A 23,377-nucleotide genomic window follows, 5' to 3' on the forward strand; every position below is an offset into this window, starting at 1 on the left:
TTTAGGACAAAAATTTGTTCATTGTCACTTTTATTGACTATTTGCTATGTGCTAGGTATTATACCAGGAGCTGGGGATACAGTGGTGAAGATATACTAATACAATCCCTGCCCACATAGGCTAGTAAGAAGCATATAACCTAGAGAGAACAGATACATCTTTGGATTTGTATATAAAACCAAAAAGTTTCTACTACTTAATTCATTTATTCAATGAGCATTTACTAAATATAAACCTGGTATTTTCAATTTCAGAATTTCCATGATCCATAGTAGTAGCTATTTCTAGTGCTTCAAAAAGAGACACATTTCCTTAAGTCTATCCCCAATTGCCTCCACTCCCCCAGCCCCTCTCCACCCCCACAATGGAATCTCACATTCCACCCCCAACTCTTCCAGCAAGACAATTCATTTGTGTTGATGTTTCCATTAGCAGTCATTTGTAAAACAGCTTGCCTGAGTTAGGGAGGTTGCCATTTAGGGTCATCATTGCTACCATGACCTCTTTAACCCAAATGTTCTCCCTAAAATACCTGTTGACTTTGGCTCCTTAGTTTTTCCCGTGTTATAAGGTGATACAATCAAAGTTAAGATAGAAAACAGCACTGTTAAAAATCATGTCTATTAACATGTATTTATTTTGTAGTTTGTGAAAGGATACTAGAAGCAACCCTTCAGTTTTAAAAATTACTACACTGGTATCACAGCTGGCTGTGAGGCAGACAATTCCTTTAAAGTTTTATGTATTATTTAAGGGGGGAAAATCTCTGAATGTTAGAAAAAGTAACAGTTTGTAGTCAAATGCATGCTAACATCACTGGAAGTGATTATCAATGTCTAGTAATTAAATATTATCATATTCCCTCTTCTTGATTATAATTGATCTCTAAGGGAGTTAAAGCCTCAAATACCTATCTCTTCTGCAGCCTAGCTGGGATTATTACCTCTGGCCTCTAAATGTTTTTAGTCTTCTACTGATCTGTCATATGTCAAGCTAAACCTTCTAAGGATCAGGACCTCATATGAATCCTCTGAAATTCCACAAATGTAAGTCTATACTGGTTTCAGAGAAATGAACCAAGTATAATGGCAATATTAATGACGATTATGGAAACAAAAATAGCAGCTAACATTTGAGCACTGACTATGTGCTAGGCAGTGTGCTCTACATGGATTATCTCTTCTGTGAGGTAGGTACTACTGTTTTCTTATCTTCTTAAGGGAAGTGGGGCTTGGAAAGCTTATGTGGCTTGCCTAAAATTACACCCAAAAAAGGGTGATTGGCAGGTTACTTGCAAAAGGGACAGGGCTTAAACCATTTGCTCTTTTTACTGGGCATCAACCATCCCAGCAAATACTGAATAGGAGACTTTTACAACCTACAAAGAAATGGTAGAATTAAAACAATTTTTCTAGAGTTTAGCATGATTTCTGGTGGTCTGTTCTTATTCAGATGAATAATAATCATTTTTATGCCAGTGAATACAAATATAGAAACAACATTAAAACTTGTTGTAGTAAATAATAAACGTACTAAACTTGTGATAAAAGAGGCAGAGAAGTAGGAGATAATGACATCAAACCTCATATATGCTTCAATTATGAGCATAGCTCCTTAGAGGTACATGTCAACAAAAATTAGGTTCATGTGCCACCATGCGGTTAATATGCTATAGGTTATTAATACTTGCCCTACAATTAAATGGGTCCTTTCGAACCTTTATTTTCAAAGGTAAATGCATGCAACTTCTGGAAATAGGTTGATTAGCTATTTTATACTTCATATCAAATTATTTTAATGGAGTATATTTCTCTCTAATGTTAAGAAAGACAAAGGTAAAACCTTATACTACCATCTGCTGGCTAATAAAACTGCACAATAACATCTCTGTTCAGTAAACTATGCTATGAGGTATTAAAACTTGAATGAAGGATTAAAGACAAAGGGAGAAAATTGTACACAACATCAGGGTAGAGGAAGTAAAGCCTCACTTTAGGTACTTTAATTTAAATCCTCATTTTGTTTTCCCTATAATTATCAACATGCAGTCCATAGTTTAAAAGACATAGGTAGTAAATGCTGGAAAAGGGAAGTGCAAAAAAAATTTCTATGCCAATTTTACTGACTTTTGTTTTCTTACTAAAGGGTACAGAGCTTAGGCTGTATACCCACTGAAGCATATTATGAAACATGACCTTGACCAAGATTTTTATCTCTGATATCTATATAATTCATAAGTTTATTACCAGAAGAGGTACTTTCCCCTAACATAATTTACATAAACATTAACAGAGGTCAGATATTACTTTAATATTAAAAAAACAAACAGTTAAGAATCAGTCAACAAATCTTTATCACTAGAAACTTGTGTTAAAGTATTTATCAGTTTAGGTCATGTTGAAGTTTCAAAATGTCTGAGGAACATTACCCTGAACAACTGAAGAAATGCATAGACACTTGGTAGACATGATACAGGAGACCCTAAAATCAATATATTTTAAAATACGGTTCCACAGAACTACAAGACCATTATACTTCAAAAAGGAAAAAGCAACAGCACCAACAACATCAAGAAACCATGAGGGGATATAACAGAATATAATTCATGGGGTGGGGTGATGAATACAGCTAAGATAGCTGATTGAATATAGAACTGAAGACATGAATTAAAGCTCCAATTCTCTTCCTTTTACATACCTGCTTCATTTCAATTTTACTGCTTGCAAAAGTAAGTCAAATTCTAACACCGATTTTCAATGATATATGGATCAATATGGAACAATAAAAAATACAGTTAAATATCACTATAAAGGTGACTAAAAAGGCCATATAAAAGTGTTAACACTGCTTTATTCACTATGGATGAAAGAAAAGGAGCAAATACAGTTCTTGCCTTTAAAGAACTTCAGAGATAAAAAGACAAGAAAAAGTCAAGTGGTTAATAAACTGAGATAGTAAATCTAATTAGAAAGTGAAGAAGTAAAAGAAAGTAAAGAAGAACAGAAATACAGAAGAGAAGTTATATAATAATGACTTTAAGAGGAAGTGATGAGGCAGAAAGAGATAATAATCACATATCAAGTAAGTTGAAAATGAACACTTTTTCAAAGGACAAAGAAAAGTTAACTCAAAAAGGCATGCAACTTAATCATTATTTAGATAATAGCAAGTTAAGGGGGAAGTGAAAATGTACCATTTTTAGCAGTCTTTCATCTTAAAAAATATGTATAAAAGGCCAGGTGTTTGCAATTGTACTATATATAACATAGTAGGAACCAACTTTGAAATGTCTTTAAATAAGAGCAGGTTCAAACACCAAGAAATCCTTCACTGCAAATATAAAAAACACCTACTTGTACCCATTTCAGAGAGAACTAATTTTCAAAATCCCATTAAAGGAAATGAAAATCAAATAGTATTGGGCAAAGTTAAATGAAATTCTAAATACAAGCCCAGAGAACAAAATTAACATTTATTGAGTACCTACATCATGCCTGGTACTTCTCTATCCCCATTGCAACCACCTTACTTCAGGCCTGCATTACCTCTCTCATGTGGATCATTTTAATAGCATACTAACAAGTATCTTATCCATTTTCTTTTCTCCAATCCATCCTGCACACTGACACCCAAAGTGATTTTTCTAAAATGAAAATTTGATGTTGGTCTTTTGTTTAAAATCATTAAATAGATCCCACAGCCTGTAACACAATGTCCAAACTCTCTAACTTCTACGATCTGATTCCCATCTACCTTTCCAGTCTTTCTCTCGCCTCTTCCCATGCCCACCCTTATACTCTACACCACTATCTCCTTACACTCCATTATTTATTTTTAACTACTTGAGGTTCCTAAAACTTGCAATGCTGCTTTATGCACGTGTTTCTTTTTTTCTGCTCCTCCCCTTGAAGGGCCTTCATCTTTTGCCCTCATAGCAATGCATAGAGCTACCATGTCTATTTTCAACATCAGTTCAAGTCCCCTAATGTCAGCTCCCCATCCCCAACTTTTCCAAGAAAGAACTGAATATTCCTTCCTGTACAGGGTGCCTGTACAGATTTCTATTGTAGGACCCATAATTTTTATTGTTACGGTATGCTTATTTAGACTGTAGGCTCCTTGGGAGCAGGAACCTAGTCTTATTTACCAAAGTATCCTTACTAGCCAGCACAATAATTGGCACATCACAGGTACCTGCAAAGTTTTTAACCAATTAATAAATAAATAAGTTTCATTATTTAGGTTAAAGGTTTTTCACTGCCTACCAAAAGGTATAGTCTATCATCAGTGATTGAGTTCCATCATTTATTTCCTTGAAATGTCTGTTTCACTCCACAATCATCACCCTATTATATGTCCTCCTCCTGCATTTTAATGCCACACTAATTTTCCAAAAGCCCACATTCATCATAAAAGAGCCCCATTCATGAACTTACAGTGAATACTATTTTACATCCAAATGCCTCCATTTACCTTTAATGTCTCTCCAAAAGCTGGCCCTACCTTTACCTATCCAATTTCAACTCATCATCTGGCCGATTTCTTCATCATACCTTGAGTCTGGTACATAAATTCTTACCCTTTCCTTTCACCCATACTGTTTCATCCTATATTCACACCTTATTCTTACCTAATCCAATTAAATACTAACCATCACTTATGGGCCAGTCTAATTTTTTCCATTAAAACTGTACCTGAATGCACCGCCCTCCATTTTTTAACCATATGCTATAGCAAATACATTCAGTACCAGTCACATCAGCACTTCATTCTTTTGTTTTTAAGAATGTTACTTTTTTCTCTCCAAGTGGAGAGAAAAATTTACTCCTTCAGGTAAATCTCATATACATCCTATTGTATTTCCTTTTAGATCCCTAACAATTCTTAGTTACTATGATAGTAAGCCATCATTATATGGTACAGTGTTCTAAAAACTTTTTAAAAGCTTTTTTAAAACTAAAAAAGTCCTCTTTTTAAATAAAATATTATGTTGCAGCCCAATACATAAAATCGATAAAAGGAGAGGGACTCTGATCTAAATGGGATGCAGAGCTTGGAGTGCTGCCCATCTGGCCTTCCCCAACTTGCTTATCCACATGGTAGCCCTGGAGCACTTCTGCAAATCTCCTGAGGCTCTTTGGAATACAATTTGAAAACTACTGTGTTCAAGTTCTAGCTCTAACACTTATTGGCCATGTACCCTTGGGTAATCACAAACTCTCTAAGTTTCAATTTCCTGAGATAATGAGTATACATGAGAAAGGTCTTTGTAAACTTTAAAGCTTTCTATAAATTTGAGGAATTTACAACTTCACAAGCCGTGAGATAAACTGGTTATATTACACAATCTTAACAATAGTTACATCACCCAATGGTACCGACTGTGAAAGCATTCTATATTTTAAAATCCACCTTTATTTAAAATAAAATAAAGCATTCTAAATATCATCCAATTCTGGGAATCCCAAGTCCTCTGCCTTGTTTCTTGTACTTAGAATTAACTTTCTAATCTCCATTTGGGGGCAGTAACGTATAATGATTAAGAGGACATGCTTTCGAGTTGGGCAGACTTGGTTTGAAAGCCAGCTTTACCACTAATTAGGTGTGTAAACTTGGATAAGTTACATAAACCTCCCCAAGACTTAATTTCCTCATCTCAAAAATGAGAACAGCACTATCAGCTTTTCAGTTGCTGCTAGATTAAGGAAAATAACCTGAACCAATTATTTAGCACAGAGTATGAAACCCAGTAAGAAATCAGTAACTTAACTATTATTTTCCTCTTGGGAAGAGGTTGGGAGAGTTGAAGCACTTTGCATTGAAGGAGCATTCAATATTCCTTTTCCTTTTTTTCGTGGGCAAAGGGTCATAGCACCAAAAACAAAATACAGTAAGTAAAGTCTATAAATGAAAAAAACATGACACCTTTGACAACTCAGAGTGCCAAGTTATAAAACAGATGGTTTCTTTCCAGATATCCTGTAACAATTAAATAGCATTTCTTTACTGCTGGATTTTTTAAACCTTCTTTAAAGCTTAGGCAATGTCTTGTTCTTCTTAACACACCTTCACAATACACTTCAAAGTCAGCAAATAATCAGTAAATGTTTATTAAACAGATTTCCTAGAATCAGAAATTTACCATATAATAACTTCAAAGCAACTATCTCTTTTTTTTTTTTTTTTTTTTGGCGGTACGTGGGCCTCTCACTATTCTGGCCTCTCCCCTTGCAGAGCACAGGCTCCGGATGTGCAGGCCCAGCGGCCATGGCTCACGGGTCCAGCCGCTCCACGGCATGTGGGATCCTCCCGGACTGGGGCACGAACCCGCGTCCCCTGCATCGGCAGGCGGACTCTCAACCACTGCGCCACCAGGGAAGCCCAGCAACTATCTCTTTTCAACTTGGAATGGATAGCTTCCTATGAGAAATATTACTAATCATGGGCTACTTCTCACAAAAATTGAAGTTTAAAGTTAAGTTTAATTTTAGAAAAGAGGCTAATTAAATATAAAATCAATCTCAATTCGAAAAAGGAAACTTCACTATCTTTAAAATTATAAACATAAATGTGCACAAGTTTTTAAAGAATACTCTTTGCCATACAAAATTAAGTACCTGATAGGAAAGGTGTTAGGAATATAAGAGTTAAATAAAACAAGGCAAGTATACACTATGCAGTTTTTTTTAAACTAGAGATATATGTACCAATATGGAAAGATGTTCAAGAAATGTCTAGATGAAAGGAGCAAGTTGTAAAAGAGTATGTATGGTATGAGCCCATTTGTGTTTGTCTGCTTTTAAAGATAGACAAACAAATCTGTTTGTGCACAGAAAATTTTCTGAAGACCATTCAGGACCCCTACTCACATTCTATAAAAATATAATTAAGAAAGGAAGCCAAATCACTATCAATTTAGTATTTCATAACATGGAAACTGAAATGACTTTTTTAAAAAGTATTATAAAAACGATAGATTTTAACCTTCATGTGGCCCTAAGCCATTAGCAAAGAGATTTGATAGAGACTGTCACAAAAACTCTTTCCTAAATGCTCTATCAGTAAACTTTATTTTTTTTTAATTTTTTTACATCTTTATTGGAGTATAATTGCTTAACAATGGTGTGTTAGTTTCTGCTTTATAACACAATTAATCAGTTATACATATAGATATGTCCCCATATCCCCTCCCTCTTGCGTCTCCCTCCCACCCTACCTATCCCACCCCTCCAGGTGGTCACAAAGAACCAAGCTGATCTCCCTGTGCTATGCGGCTGCTTCCCACTAGCTATCTACCTTACGTTTGGTAGTGTATATATGTCCATGCCTCTCTTTCGCTTTGTCACAGCTTACCCTTCCCCCTCCCCATATCCTCAAGTCCATTCTCTAGTAGGTCTGTGTCTTTATTCCTGTCTTACCCCTATGTTCTTCATGACATTTTTTTCCCTTAAATTCCATATATATGTGTCAGCATACAGTATTTGTCTTTCTCTTTCTGACTTACTTCACTCTGTATGACAGACTCTAGGTCCATCCACCTCATTACAAATAGCTCAATTTCGTTTCTTTTTATGGCTGAGTAATATTCCATTGTATATATGTGCCACATCTTTTTTTAAAATTTTTTTATTGGAGTATAGTTGACTGACAATGTTGTGTTAGTTTCAGATGTATAGCAAAGTGAATCAGTTATATATATATCATACCTACATAGATCCATTATTTTTCAGATTCTTTTCCCATATAGGTTATTACAGAATATTGAGTAGAGTTCCCTGTGCTATACAGTAGGTCCTTAATAGTTAGTTATCTATTTTATATGTAGTATTGTGTATATGTTAATCCCAGTCTCCTAATTTATCCCTCCCCCCCATGCTTCCCCTCTGGTAACCGTAAGTTTGATTTCAACATCTGTGAGTAGGTTTCTGTTTTGTAAATAAACTCATTTGTATCATTTTTAAATTAGACTCCACATGAGTGATATCATATGATATTTGTTTTTCTCTGTCTGACTTACTTCACTTAGTATGATAATCTCTAGGTCCATCCATGTTGCTGCAGATGGCATTATTTCATTCTTTTTTTTATGGCTCAGTAAAATTCCATTGTGTATATGTACCACATCTTCTTTATTCCTTTCTCTGTCGATGGGCTTGTTTCCGTGTCTTGGCTATTGTAAATAGTGCTGCAGTGAATGTTGGGGTGCTTGTATCATTTTGAATTATGGTTTTCTCAGGGTATATGCCCAGGAGTGGGATTGCTGGATCATATGGTAGTTCTATATTTAGTTATTTAAGGAACCTCTATAAGGTTCTCCATAATGGTTGTACCAATTTACATTCCCACCAACAGTGTAGGAGGGTCCCTTTTCCCCAAAACCTCTCCAGCATTTATTGTTTGTAGATTTTTGATGATGGCCATTCTGACCGGTGTGAGGTGATACTTCATTGTAGTTTTGATTTGCATTTCTCTAATGATTAGTGATGTTGAGCAGGTTTTCATGTGCCTACCGGCCATCTGTATGTCTTCTTTGGAGAAACGTCTATTAAGGTCTTCTGCCCATTTTTTGATTGCATGGCTGGTTTTTTGATATTGAGGTGCATGAACTTTTTGTATCTTTGGAGATTAATCCCTTGTTGGTCGCATCATTTGCAAATATTTTCTCCCATTCTGTGGGTTGTCTTTTTGTTTTTTTTTTTTGTTTTTTTTTTTTAGTTTCTGCTTTATAACAAAGTGAATCAGTCATACATATACATCTGTTCCCACATCCCTTCCCTCTTGCGACTCCCTCCCTCCCACCCTCCCTATCCCACCCCTCCAGGCAGTCACCAAGCACTGAGCTGACCTCCCTGTGCCATGCAGCTGCTTCCCACTATCTATCTACCTTACGTTTGGTACTGTATATATGTCCATGCCTCTCTCTCGCTTTGTCACAGCTTACCCTCCCCCCCCATATCCTCAAGTCCATTCTCAAGTAGGTCTGTGTGTTTATTCCTGTTTTACCCCTAAGTTCTTGACATTTTTTTTCTTAAATTCCATATATATGTGTTAGCATACGGTATTTGTCTTTCTCTTTCTGACTTACTTCACTCTGTATGACAGACTCTAGGTCGATCCACCTCATTACAAATAGCTCAGTTTCGTTTCTTTTTATGGCTGAGTAATATTCCATTGTACATATGTGCCACATCTTCTTTATCCATTCATCCGATGATGGACACTTAGGTTGTTTCCATCTCTGGGCTATTGTAAATAGGGCTGCTATGAACATTTTGGTACATGACTCTTTTTTTTTTTTTTGCGGTATGTGGGCTTCTCACTGTTGTGGCCTCTCCTGTTGTGGAGCACAGTCTCCGGACGCGCAGGCTCAGCGGCCATGGCTCACGGACCCAGGCACTCCGCGACATGTGAGATCCTCCCGGACCGGGGCACGAACCCATGTCCCCTGCATCAGCAGGCAGACGCTCAACCACTGTGCCACCAGGGAAGCCCCAAGGTACATGACTCTTTTTGAATTATGGTTTTCTCAGGGTGCATGCCCAGTAGTGGGATTGCTGGGTCATATGGCAGTTCTTAGTTTTTTAAGGAACCTCCATACTGTTCTCCATAGTGGCTGTACCAATTCACATTCCCACCAGCAGTGCAAGAGTGTTCCTTTTTTTCCACACCCTCTCCAGCATTTATTGTTTCTAGATTTTTTGATGATGGCCATTCTGACTGGTGTGAGATGATATCTCATTGTAGTTTTGATTTGCATTTCTCTAATGAGTAAAGATGTTGAGCATCCTTTCATGTGCTTGTTGGCAGTCTGTATATCTTCTGTGGAGAAATGTCTATTTAGGTCTTCTGCCCATTTTTGGATTGGGTTGTTTGTTTTTTTTGTTATTGAGCTGCATGAGCTGCTTGTAAATTTTGGAGATTAATCCTTTGTCAGTTGCTTCATTTGCAAATATTTTGTCCCATTCTAAGGTTTGTCTTTTGGTCTTGTTTATGGTTTCCTTTGCTGTGCAAAAGCTTTTAAGTTTCATTAGGTCCCATGTGTTTATTTTTGTCTTTATTTCCATTTCTCTAGGAGGTGGGTCAAAAAGGATCTTGCTGTGATTTATGTCATAGAGTGTTCTGCCTATGTTTTCCTCTAAGAGTTTGATAGTGTCTGGCCTTACATTTAGGTCTTTAATCCATTTTGAGCTTATTTTTGTGTATGGTGTCAGGGAATGATCTAATCTCATACTTTTACATGTCCCTGTCCAGTTTTCCCAGCACCACTTATTGAAGAGACTGTCCTTCCTCCACTGTACATTCCGGCCTCACTTGTCAAAGATAAGGTGACCATATGTGCATGGGTTTATCTCTGGTCTTTCTATCCTGTTCCATTGATCTATCTTTCTGTTTTTGTGCCAGTACCATACTGTCTTGATTACTGTAGCTTTGTAGTATAGTGTGAAGTCAGGGAGCCTGATTCCTCCAGCTCCATTTTTAGATCTCAAAATTGCTTCGGCTATTCGGGGTCTTTTGTGTTTCCATACAAATTGTGAAATTTTTTGTTCTAGTTCTGTGAAAAAAGCCAGTGGTAGTTGGATAGGGATTGCACTGAATCTGTAGATTGCTTTGGGTAGTAGAGTCATTTTCACAATGTTGATTCTTCCAATCCAGGAGCATGGTATATCTCTCCATCTATTTGTATCATCTTTAATTTCTTTCATCAGTGTCTTATAATTTTCTGCATATAGGTCTTTTCTCTCCTTAGGTAGGTTTATTCCTAGATATTTTACTTTTTGTTGCACTGGTAAATGGGAATGTTTTCTTAATTTCACTTTCAGATTTTTCATCATTAGTGCACAGAAATGCCAGAGATTTCTGTGCATTAATTTTGTATCCTGCTACTTTCCCAAATTCATTGATTAGCTCTAGTAGTTTTCTGGTAGCATCTTTAGGATTCTGTAGGTATAGTATCATCTAATCTGCAAGCAGTGACAGCTTTATTTCTTCCTTTCCGATTTCGATTACTTTCATTCCTTTTTGTTCTCTGACTGCTGTGGCTAAAACTTCCTAAACTATTTTTAATAACAGTGGTGAGAGTGGGCAACCTTGTCTTGTTCCTTATCATAGTGGAAATGGTTTCAGTTTTTCACCATTTAGGATGATGTTGGCTGTGGGTTTGTTATATATGGCCTTCATTATGTTGAAGAAAGTTCACTCTATGCCTACTTCCTGCAGGGCTTTTATCATAAATGGGTGTTGAATTTTGTCAAAAGCTTTCTCTGCATCTATTGAGATGTTCATATGGATTTTATCCTTCAATTTGTTAATATGGTGTGTCACATTCATTGATTTGCATATATTGAAGAATCCTTGCATTCCTGGAATAAACCCCACTTGATCATGGTGTTCGATTCTTTTAATGTGCTGTTGGATTCGGTTTGCTAGTATTTTGTTGAGGATTTTTGCATCTATGTTCATCAGTGATATTGGCCTGTAGTTTTCTTCCTTTGTGACATCCTTGCCTGGTTTTGGTATCAAGTTGATGGTGGCCTCGTAGAATGAGTTTGGGAGTGTTCCTCCCTCTGCTATATTTTGGAAGAGTTTGAGAAGGATAGGTGTTAGCTCTTCTCTAAATGTTTGATAGAATTCGCCTGTGAAGCCATCTGGTCCTGGGCTTTTGTTTGTTGGAAGATTTTTTATCACAGTTTCAGTTTCAGTGCTTGTGATTGGTCTATTCATATTTTCTATATCTTCCTGATTCAGTATTGGCAGGTTGTGCATTACTAAGAATTTGTCCATTTATTCCAGGTTGTCCATTTTATTGGCATAGAGTTGCTTGTAGTAATCTCTTATGATCTTTTGTATTTCTGCAGTGTCAGTTGTTACTTCTCCTTTTTCATTTCTAATTCTATTGATTTGAGTCTTCTCCCTTTTTTTCTTGATGAGTCTGGCTAATGGTTTATCAATTTTGTTTATCTTCTCAAAGAACCAGCTTTTAGTTTTATTGATCTTTGCTATAGTTTCCTTCATTTCTTTTTCATTTATTTCTGATCTGATTTTTATTTCTTTCTTTCCTTCTGCTAACTTTGGGATGCTTTTGTTGTTCTTTCTCTAATTGCTTTAGGTGTAAGGTTAGGTTGTTTATTCGAGATGTTTCCTGTTTCTTAAGGTGGGATTGTATTGCTATAAACTTCTCTCTTAGAACTCCTTTTGCTGCATCCCATAGGTTTTGGGTCATCGTGTCTCCATTGTCATTTGTTTCTAGGTATATTTTAATTTCCTGTTTGATTTCTTCAGTGATCACTTTGTTAATAAGTAGTGTTTTGTTTAGCCTCCATGTGTTTGTATTTTTTACAGATCTTTTCCTGTAATTGATATCTAGTCTCATAGCATTGTGGTCGGAAAAGGTCTGGTGGGTTTTTATCTTGCTCCTTCTCCTGCTGTGTGTTTTTCTGTCTTCTCATTTTGCTTATCTTACTGTGTTTGGGGTCTCCTTTTTGCAGGCTGCAGGTTCGTAGTTCCTGTTGGTTTTGGTGTCTGTCCCCAGTGGCTAAGGTTGGTTCAGTGGGTTGTGTAAGCTTCCTGGTGGAGGGGACTAGTGCCTGTGTTCTGGTGGATGAGGCTGGATCTTGTCTTTCTGGTGTGCAGGTCCACATCTGGTGGTGTGTTTTGGGGTGTCTGCAGTCTTTTTATGATTTTAGGAAGCCTCTCTGCTAATGGGTGGCATTGTGTTCCTGTCTTGCTAGTTGTTTGGCATAGGGTGTCCAGCACTGTAGCTTGCTGGTCGTTGAGTGAAGCTGGGTGCTGGTGTTGCGATGGAGATCTCTGGAAGATTTTCGCCGTTTGATATTATGTGGAGCTGGGAGGTCTCTTGTGGACCAGTGTCCTGAAGTTGGCTCTTCCACCTCAGAGGCACAGCACTGACTCCTGGCTCCTCAATTTGGGATGATTCATTGTCTATTCATGTATTCCACAGATGCAGGGTACATCAAATTGATTGTGGAGCTTTAATCCGCTGCTTCTGAGGCTGCTGGGAGAGATTTCCCTTTCTCTTCTTTGTTCTCACAGCTCCCGGGTCTCAGCTTTGGATTTGGTCCCGCCTCTGCATGTAGGTCGCCAGAGGGCGTCTGTTCTTCGCTCAGACAGGACAGGGTTAAAGGAGCAGCTGCTTTGGGGACACTGGCTCACTCAGGCCGCGGCGGAAGGAGGGGCACGGAGTGCGGGGCAAGCCTGCAGCGGCAGAGGCCGGCGTGATGTTGCACCAGCCCGAGGCGTGCTGTGCGTTCTCCCAGGGAAGCCGTTCCTGGATCCCGGGACCCCGGCAGTGACAGCCTGCACAGGCTCCCCGGAAGGGGGGCATGGACAGTGACCTGCGCTCACACACAGGCCTCGTGGCGGCAGCAGCAGCCCCAGCATCCCACGCCCATCTCTGGGGTCCGCGCTTTCAGCCGCGGCTCGTGCCTGTCTCTGGAGCTCCTTTAAGCAGCGCTCTTAATCCCCTCCTCTTGCGCACCAGGAAACAAAGAGGGAAGAAAAAGTCTCTTGCTTCTTCGGCAGGTCCAGACTTTTTCCCGGACTCTCTCCCGGCTAGCTGTGGCACATTAGCCCCTTCAGGCGGTGTTCACGCCGCCAGCCCCAGTCCTCTCCCTGCACTCCGACTGAAGCCCGAGCCTCAGCTCCCAGCGCCGCCCGCTCCGGTGGGCAAGCAGACAATCCTCTCGGGCTGGTGAGTGCCGGTTGGCACCTATCCTCTGTGCGGCAATCTGTCCGCTTTGCCCTACCCAGGTACGTGGGGAGTTTCTTGCCTTTTGGGAGGTCTGAGGTCTTCTGCCAGCGTTCAGTTGGTGTTCTCTAGGAGTTGTTCCCCGTGTAGCTGTATTTCTGGTGTATCTGTGGGGAGGAAGGTGATCTCCGCGTCTTACTCTTCCGCCATCTTCCCCGGAAGTCTAGGAGATTTGGAGTCTGGGAAGTCCAAGACCAAGGTGCAAGCCAGTTGGTTCCTGGTGAGAGCTCTTCTCCTGGTTTGCAGAAGGACATCTCACTGTGTCCTCACATGATAGAGAGAAAGATCATCTTTCTCATGTCTCTTCTTACAGCAGGCTTTCTCATTTTTTGCAATATGAAGAGGCTGAGAATTTTCTGCTGGTGTTGGAGGGTCTCCTGCAGAGGCGAAGGGTGGCTCTGTTTCACCATGAGGACAAGGACACTGGTGGCAGAAGTACTGGGAAGTACTCCTTCTTGTGAGCCCTGCTAGAGTCTGTCTATCAGTAAACTTTAAATGGAAGAAAAGTTCATTGATTACAAAAACAAAATATTTGCTTATATAGACAAAGGACATTTAAAAATTTTTCCCAAATGCTAAATATTCATGTTACTTTAATTGACTTATATACATTGAAAAATAACTGGAGAAATCACTGATTTATATTAATGTTAGAAATATATTTATTTATATTACCTTTTGTTTTAATTAAAGTTCCAACCATATGAAGAACTAAGATACTGTTGAATTTTCTTTACAAATGACTGAAGTTTGGTAAAGTGACACTGTAACCCAGTAGCTGCTTTCCCAATTCTCTTAACAGCTACATGGAACATTAAGTGCTTAAATTTGAAACCAAGACAACAGGAACAGCACCTCCCCCAATAATCCCCCCCAAAATGATGTTTTAGATAATTAGATTTAAATATATAAACTCTTTATTTAGATCAGAGAACATACAGTTTTCTCATATGTTCAGTAGGGTCAAAACGGTATCTACTATATTAAATTTCTATATTAATATTAAATACTGTTTTCTTATCCAAGAACAATGGACCAGAAGACAGATGTAGATACTATTCCTGTCTCTGCCACTTATTAGGTAAAAACTGGGCAAGTCATCGAATGCCTCTGACCCTAAGTTTCCCCATCTATAAAATGAGAGGACTTTCACACTTGGAAATGTGAAAGTCTTACTTACTTTATGACAGTGAAAAATATCAACTAGGAGACACTTTTATTTGCTGATTCTTAATTACTATATGACAACAAAAAATGTTAAGAAAGAGACAATTAAATCTCATATATAATTATTAAAATTATGTATGCCCTCTACTGGAGATTATTAAAAGAGAACCATACTATTTCCTTTAAGGTTTCTACTCAGAAACCCTTTTCTGCAGGGCTGAATTTTTTATTTGGCATAAAATATGTGTTTCAGATTACACTATCTTTTGTGGTGTTATGTGGAGAATTGACCTCTCATTTAAATACAGTTTTATTCTCTTTGAAAAATTCTGAAATATAGCCTTAGTCAGATGAATAACTTTCATAGTAGGAATAAAATTTCCTTGGTCCATGTTAGTTTCTTTTTTTAAGCTAACAATTTAAAGATGTTTACCTTTGGCAGCATGGGAGTATCCCTTTTCTTCTTCTTTTCTGAATTAGGGTCGTCTAACAAGTCTGGCTCAAAGGTATAAAGTTCAGTAAGCTCATTCATGGTAAAATGACGTTCAACTTGCTGTTGATCAACAACTCGAAAAGACAGTGACTGCTTAGTTACTTGCCGATCATAAATCTTATCTTCCATGGTTCCCTTTGTAAAAAATAATGAACAATACACAAGTAAATAAATTTTGTAAAAATGAAACTTAATCATGAAGAAATATAGGTTATTGGTTACTACAAAACAGCAGAACTTCGTAGTAATATACTGCCATGAAGCAAATTTTATGTAGAATGCTGTTTAATTCATGAGAGATTTTTATGTTCAAAGTAGTTTACAATGGCAAAAAAGAAAACTATATTACTGATAATCATTCTAATTTTTTTCACCAATATGCATTCATTTGTTGCTTTAAATAATTCTGTACTTGGTGGAAGCAGGAGAGCAGTCAGATACCAAGGTAAACAGAATTAAAGAGTACATGAAATAAGATTTTAGGTTACTGATGTAAGAATGCAAGAGAACAGTTTAATTCCTTTCCAGTGGAATACAATAAGCTCTCAACAATCACTATAAACTGTCTTTATGTAATTTAAGTCTTACTTTCCATAACTTCAGGACAAAAATTAATAACTAAAATACCAATCTATTATATATTCTATATGGCATTCTGAACTAGAATGTATAGGAGCTCTTAATCTAAATAACAGGAAAGAGTTTACAGTGTAGTTTTCCAACTATATTATGTACTTTTATGTACGAGCAAGGATCTACCAATAAAACCCAATCTCTGGTTGAGAAGCCCAGATTTGGAGGCAGGTAGAGAGGGTAGCATCTGCTCCCAAAGAAGATGTACCAGTTAAAAGGGCAACTTGGGCTTCCCTGGTGGCGCAGTGGTTGGGAGTCTGCCTGCCGATGCAAGGGACACGGGTTCGTGCCCCTGTCCGGGAAGATCCCACATGCCGCGGAGCGGCTAGGCCCGTGAGCCATGGCCGTTGAGCCTGTGCATCCGGAGCCTGTGCTCCACAACGAGAGGCCACAACAGTGAGAGGCCCACGTATTGCACACACACACAAAAAAGGGCAACTTGAGGGACCTCCCTGGTGGCGCAGTGGTTAAGAATCTGCCTGCCAATGCAGGGGACATGGGTTAGAGCGCTGATCCGGGAAGATCCCACATGCTGCGGAGCAACTAAGCCTGTGCACCACAAATACTGAGCCTGCGCTCTAGAGCCCGTGAGCCACAACTACTGAGCCCATGTGCTGCAACTACTGAAGCCCAGGCACCTAGAGCCCAGGCTCCACAACAAGAGAAGCTACAGCAATAAAAAGCCCATGCACCGCAGTGAAGACCCAATGCAGCCAAAAATCAATCAATCAATAAATAAAATTTAAAAAAAGGGTAACTTGATTCTATGAACCTGTATTATATTCAACTGCATCTACTTCTTTGATTTCATTTATTTTCGTTAAATTTCAGCTTCTGTTTTTTAACACCTGAGTTTATATGTAAAGGAAATTACTTGAATATTCTTGACTGGAAATATTAAATATTCTTTGTAATGATTCTTTGTTATCATAATACATTACCTGTTTCTTCCTATTTACCCACACTCTTAAAACTAAGAGAACATCTGGTGACCAGTGAAAACAATGATCATTTGACCTTCACATCTATAAGCAAATTAGATTTAGTTATTGGCTTTTCTACTTATGCTAAGTAAGAGAATTATAAATGTTTAACTTTCTTGAACTAGCAAGAAAATGCTAAATCTGTATACACAGGCAAATCCATCTCAATCTGAGAAAGTTGACATTAGAGACCTGGACAAACTACAAAACAGAAAATCATGAGGGGCCAAAATTGACTTATGCTGCTTTATGAATAGGAATGATGTTTTCAACTTTGTTTGCCTCTCTATAATGCAGATATGCCCTGAATTCCAAAAATATGATCAGTTTCACCCAATCTTTCTATATTAAAAAGAGAATATACATGATAAACCTACCTGAGCTAAGAACCTATATACATACACAGGTTTAGTTTGTCCAAAGCGATAAACTCTGAATATACTCTGGATGTCATAAGATGGATTCCAAGAAGCATCAAATATAATCACTCGATTAGCAGCTACCAGATTAATTCCAAGAGATCCTGCTTTGGTTGAAATGATAAACAAGCGCCCTCTGAAAATGAAAATACAAAATAAATGTTTAGTAATGAGTGCTACACATATATCTTATTTATGATATGACTTCTTTATTCTAAGGCAGTTTTATGAACAATCAAGTGTTCAGAGAATTCATTACTCACTCACTGAAAAAAAGACATGTCTAAGGAGTCAGGTTGATGATTTACATGCACAAGAAGAATCTTACTGCAGTAAAATGAAATAGTCTGATTTAGGAATAAAGATAAATATGGAAAACACATGTTTAAAATGTATTCAAGGTATTTATAGATTTCTCAGTAAATGTAGAAAATTTACGTACAACTCAAAAAATATATTGTGTTCAGTACTGTTATGAGCACTAACTACATCAAAATGAAGGGCACTGCCCAAGGAGCTGACTAGTAGCGGTGACTGATATGCAATTACAATATAATGTAATAAATGTAAGAAGAGAAGTTAGATAGATGCTAGGTACTGAGGTAAGAAAAATAGGATCAAGTAGACAGAGGGCTCCAGGAAGAATGTATTCAAGAAAATTTTAAAAAACCTGATAGATTACCTGCTACACTGGAACACAAGAATTTATATTTCTTGTTTTTTTAACATCTTTATTGGAATATAATTGCTTTACAAGGTTGTGTTAGTTGCTGCTGTATAACAAACTGAATCAGCTAAATGTACACATATATCTCCACATCCCCTCCCTCTTGCGACTCCCTCCCACCCTCCCTATCCCACTCCTCTAGGGGGTCACAAAGCACTGGGCTGATCTCCCTGTGCTATGCAGCTGCTTCCAACTAGTTTTTTTGTTTTTGTTTTTTTTTTTTGTGGTACGCAGGCCTCTCACTGTTGTGGCCTCTCCTGTTGTGGAGCACGGGCTCTGGACGCGTAGGCTCAGCAGCCATGGCTCACGGGCCCAGCCACTCCATGGCATGTGGGATCCTCACAGACCAGGGCACGAACCTGTGTCCCCTGCATCGGCAGGCGGACTCTCAACCACTGCGCCACCAGGGAAGCCCTCTATTTTATATTTGGTACTGTATATATGTCAGTGCCACTTGCTCACTTCGTCTCAGATTACTCTTCCCCCTCCCTGTGTCCTCAAGTCCATTCTCTACATCTGCGTCTTTATTCCTGCCCTGTCACTAAGTTCATCAGTACTGTTTTCCAGAGTCCATATATATGTCTTAGCATACGGTATTTGTTTTTCTCTTTCTGACTTACTTCACTCTGTATGACAGATTCTAGATCAATCCACCTCATTATAAATAACTCAATTTCGTTTCATTTTTTGGCTGCTAATATTCCATTGTGTGTATGTGCCACATCTTCTTTATCCATTCATCTGTCGCTGGGCACTTACGTTGCTTCCATGTCCTGGCTACTGTAAACAGCGCTGCAATGAACATTGTGGTACATGACTCTTTTTGAATTATGGTTTTCTCACGGTATATGCCCAGTAATGGGATTGTTGAGACATACAGTAGTTCTAAGTTTAGTTTCTTAAGGAACCTCCATACTGTTCTCCATAGTAGCTGTATCAATTTACATTCCCACCAACAGTGCAAGAGGGTTCCCTTTTCTCCACACCCTCTTCAGCACTTACTGTTTGTAGATTTTTTGATGATGGCCATTCTGACTGGTGTGAGGTGATACCTCATTGTAGTTTTGACTTGCATTTCTCTAATGATTAGTGATGTTGAACATCCTTTCATGTGTTTCTTGGCAATCTGTATATCTTCTTTGGAGAAATAGCTATTTAGGCCTTCTGCCCATTTTTGGATTGGGCTGTTTGTTTTTTTTGATATTGAGCTGCATAAGCTGCTTATAAATTTTGGAGATTAGTCCTTTGTCAGTTGCTTCGTTTGCAAATATTTTCTCCCATTCTGAGGGTTGACTTTTTGTCTTGTTTATGGTTTCCTTTGCTGTGCAAAGATTTTAAATTTCATTAGGTCCCATTTGTTTATTTTCATTTTTATTTCCATGTCTCTAGGAGGTGGGTCAAAAAGGATCTTGCTGTGATTTATGTCATACAGTGTTCTGCCTATGTTTTCCCCTAAGAGTTTTAGAGTGTCTGGCCTTACATTTAGCTCTTTAATCCACGGTGAGTTTAATTTTTGTGTATGGAGATAAGAAGTGTTCTAATTTCATTCTTTTACATGTAGCTGTCCAGTTTTCCCAAAACCACTTACTGAAGAGGCTGTCTTTTCTCCATTGCATATTCTGGTCTCCTTTATCAAAGATAAGTTGACCATATGTGCGTGGGTTTACCTCTGGGTTTTCTATCCTGTTCCACTGATCTATATTTCTGTTTTTGTGCCAGTACCATACTGATGTGATTACTTTAGCTTTATAGTATAGTCTGAAGTCAGGGGGCCTGATTCCTCCAGCTCCATTTTTCTTTCTCAAGATTGTTTTGGCTATTCGGTGTCTCTTGTGTTTCCATAAAGATGGTGAAATTTTTTGTTGTAGTTCTGTGAAAAATGCCATTGGTAGTCTGATAGGGATTGCACTGAATCTGTAGATTGCTTTGGATTATATAGTCATTTTCACAATGTTGATTCTTCCAATCCAAGAACGTGGTATATCTCTCCATCTGTTTGTATTGTCTTTAATTTCTTTCATCAGTGTCTTATAGTTTCCTGCTACAGGTCTTTTTTCTCCTTAGGTAGATTTATTGCTCGGTATTTTATTCTTTTTGTTGCAATGGTAAATGGGAGTGTTTTCTCAATTTCCCTTTCAGATTTTTCATCATCAGTGTATAGGAATGCCAGAGATTTCTGTGCATTATTTTTGTATCCTGCTACTTTACCAAATTATTGTTTAGCTCTAGAAGTTTTCTGGTAGCATCTTTAGGATTCTCTATGTATACTATCATGTCATCCGCAAACACTGACAGCTTTACTTCTTCTTTTCCGATTTGGATTCCTTTAATGTTTTTTTCCTCTCTGATCACTGTGGGTAAAGCTTCCAAAGCTATGCTGAATAACAGTAGTGAAAGTGTGCAACCTTGTCCTGTTCCTGATCTTAGTGGAAATGCTTTCAGTTTTTCCCCATTGAGAACTATGTTGGCTCTGGGTCTGTCATACATGGCCTTTACTATGTTGAGGTAAGATCCCTCTATGCCTACTTTCTGGAGAGTTTTTATCATAAATAGGTTTTGAATTTTGTCGAAAGCTTTTTCTGCATCTATTGAGATGATCATATGGTTTTTATCCTTCATCTTGTTAATATGGTGTATCACAATGATTGATTTGCATATACTGAAGAATCTTTGCATTCCTGGGATAAACCTCACTTAATCATGCTGTATGATCCTTTTAATGTGCTGCTGGATTCTGTTTGCTAGTATTTTGTTGAGGTATTTTGCATCTATTTTCATTAGTGATACTGGCCTGTAGTTTCGTTTTTTTGTGACATCTTTGTCTGGTGTTGGTATCAGGGTGATGGTGGACTCCTCAAATGAGTTTGGGACTCTTCCTCCCTCTGCTATATATATATATATATATATATATATATATATATTTTTTTTTTTTTTTTTTTGCGGTACTCGGGACTCTCACTGCTGTGGCCTCTCCCGTTGTGGAGCACAGGCTCCGGCCACACAGGCCCAGTGGCCACGGCTCACGGGCCTAGCCGCTCTGTGGCATGTGGGATCCTCCCGGACTGGGGCACAAAACCGCGTCCCCCACATCAGCAGGCGGACTCCCAACCACTGAGCCACCAGGGAAGACCCCTCTGCTGTATTTTGGAAGAGTTTGAAAAGGATAGGTGTTAGCTCTCCTCTAAATGTTTGAGAGAATTCGCCTCTGAAGCCATCTGGTCCTGGGCTTTTTTTTTTTTTTTTTTTTTTTTTTTTTGCGGTACGCGGGCCTCTCACTGTTGTGGCCTCTCCCATTGTGGAGCTCAGGCTCCAGACGCGCAGGCTCAGCGGCCATGAGGCCTAGCCGCTCTGTGGCATCTTCGAGACTGGGGCACGAACCCATATCCCCTGCATCGGCAGGCAGACACTCAACCACTGCACCACCAGGGAAGCCCTGGTCCTGGGCTTTTGTTTGTTGTAAGATTTTTAATCAGTCTCAATGTCAGTGCTTGTGATTGGTCTGTTTATATTTCCTATTTCTTCCTGGTTCAGTCTCAGAAGGTTGTGCTTTCCCAAGAATTTGTCTGTTTCTTCCAGGTTGTCCATTTTATTGGTGTATAGTTGCTTGCAGTAATCTCTCATGATCCTTTGTATTTCTGCAGTGCCATTGTGACTTCTCCTTTTCACTTCTAATCCTGTTGATTTGAGACTTCTCCCTTTCTTTCTTGATGAGTCTGGCTAATGGTGTGTCAATTTGTTTACCTTCTCAAACAACTAACTTTTAGTTTTATTGATCTTTGCTGTTGTTTCCTTCATTTCTTTTCATTTATTTCTGATCTGATTTTTATGATTTCTTTCCTTCTGCTAACTTTGGGTTTTTCTTGTTCTTCCTTCTCTAATTGCTTTAGGTGCAAAATTAGGTTATTTATTTGAGATGTTTCTTGTTTCTTGAGGTAGGATTGTATTGCTATAAACATCCCTCTTAGAACTGCTTTTGCTGCATCCCATAGGTGTTGGGTCATTTTGTTTTCATTGTCATTTGTTTCTAGGTATTTTTTTATTTCCTCTTTGATTTTTTCAGTGATCTCTTGGTTATTTAGTAGTGCACTGTTTAGCCTCCTGGCGTTTATATGTTTTACACTTTTTTCCCTACAATTGATACCTAGTCTCATAGCATGGTGGTTGGAAGAGATACTTGATATGATTTCAATTTTCTTAAATTTACAAAGGCTAGATTTGTGCCCCAAGGTATGATCTATCCTGGAGAATGTTCCATGCGCACTTGAGGAGAAAGTGTATTCTGTTGTTTTTGGGTGGAATATCCTATAAATATTAATTAAGTCCCTCTTGTTTAATGTATCATTTAAAGCTTGTGTTTTCTTACTGATTTTCATTTTGGATGATCTGTCTATTGGTGAAAGTGGGGTGTTAAAGTCCCCTACTATGATTGTGTTACTGTTGATGTCCCCTTTTATGTCTGTTAGCATTTGCCTTATGTATTGAGGTGCTCCTATGTTGGGTGCATAAATGTTTACAATTGTTATATCTTATTCTTGGACTGATCCCTTGATCATTATGTAGTGTCCTTCTTTGTCTCTTGTAGTAGTCTTTATTTTAAAGTCTATTTTGTCTCATATGAGAATTGTTACACCAGCTTTCCTGTGACTTCCATTTGCATGGAATATCTTTTTCCATTCCCTCATTTTCAGTCTGCATGTGTCCCTAGGTGTGAAGTGGGCCTCCTGTAGATAGCATATATACGGGTCTTGCTTTTTATCCATTCAGCCAGTCTATGTCCTTTGGTTGGAGCATTTAATCCATTTACATTTAAGGTAATTATCTATATGCATGTTCCTATTACCACTTTCTTAATTGTTTTCGGTTTGTTATTGTAGGTCTTTTCCTTCTCTTATGTTTCCTGCCTAGGGAAGTTCCTTTAGCATATGTTGTAAAGCTGGTTTGGTGGTACTGAATTCTCTTAGCTTTTGCTTGTCTGTAAAGGTTTTAAATTCTCTGTCAAATCTGAATGAGATCCTTGCTGGGTAGAGTAATCCTGGTTGTAGGTTTTTCCCTTTCATCACTTTAAATATGTCCTGCCACTCCCTTCTGGCTTGCAGAGCTTCTGCTGAAAGATCAGCTGTTAACCTTACAGGCATTCCCATTTATGTTGTTTGTTGCTATTCCCTTGCTGCTTTTAATATTTCTTGTTTG

The 23,377-nt window shown here is 38.3% G+C and overlaps 1 protein-coding gene across 1 annotated transcript in view; it reads right to left on the reverse strand.

Moving 5' to 3' along the window:
* The window catches only part of ATRX (ATRX chromatin remodeler), a gene marked incomplete at both ends in the record, with an annotated part of 226,447 nt that overhangs the window by 33,011 nt on the left and 170,059 nt on the right, over positions 1 to 23,377 (reverse strand). Inside the window, 2 exons of the mRNA XM_079728059.1 lie at positions 15,366 to 15,560; positions 17,419 to 17,596. Coding sequence (XP_079584185.1) covers positions 15,366 to 15,560; positions 17,419 to 17,596 — 373 coding nt within the window. The remainder of the gene's footprint in view (positions 1 to 15,365; positions 15,561 to 17,418; positions 17,597 to 23,377) is intronic.

The sequence above is a fragment of the Hyperoodon ampullatus genome, assembly GCF_949752795.1.
Source record: "Hyperoodon ampullatus genome assembly, chromosome: X".
NCBI classification, from domain to species: domain Eukaryota; kingdom Metazoa; phylum Chordata; class Mammalia; order Artiodactyla; family Ziphiidae; genus Hyperoodon; species Hyperoodon ampullatus.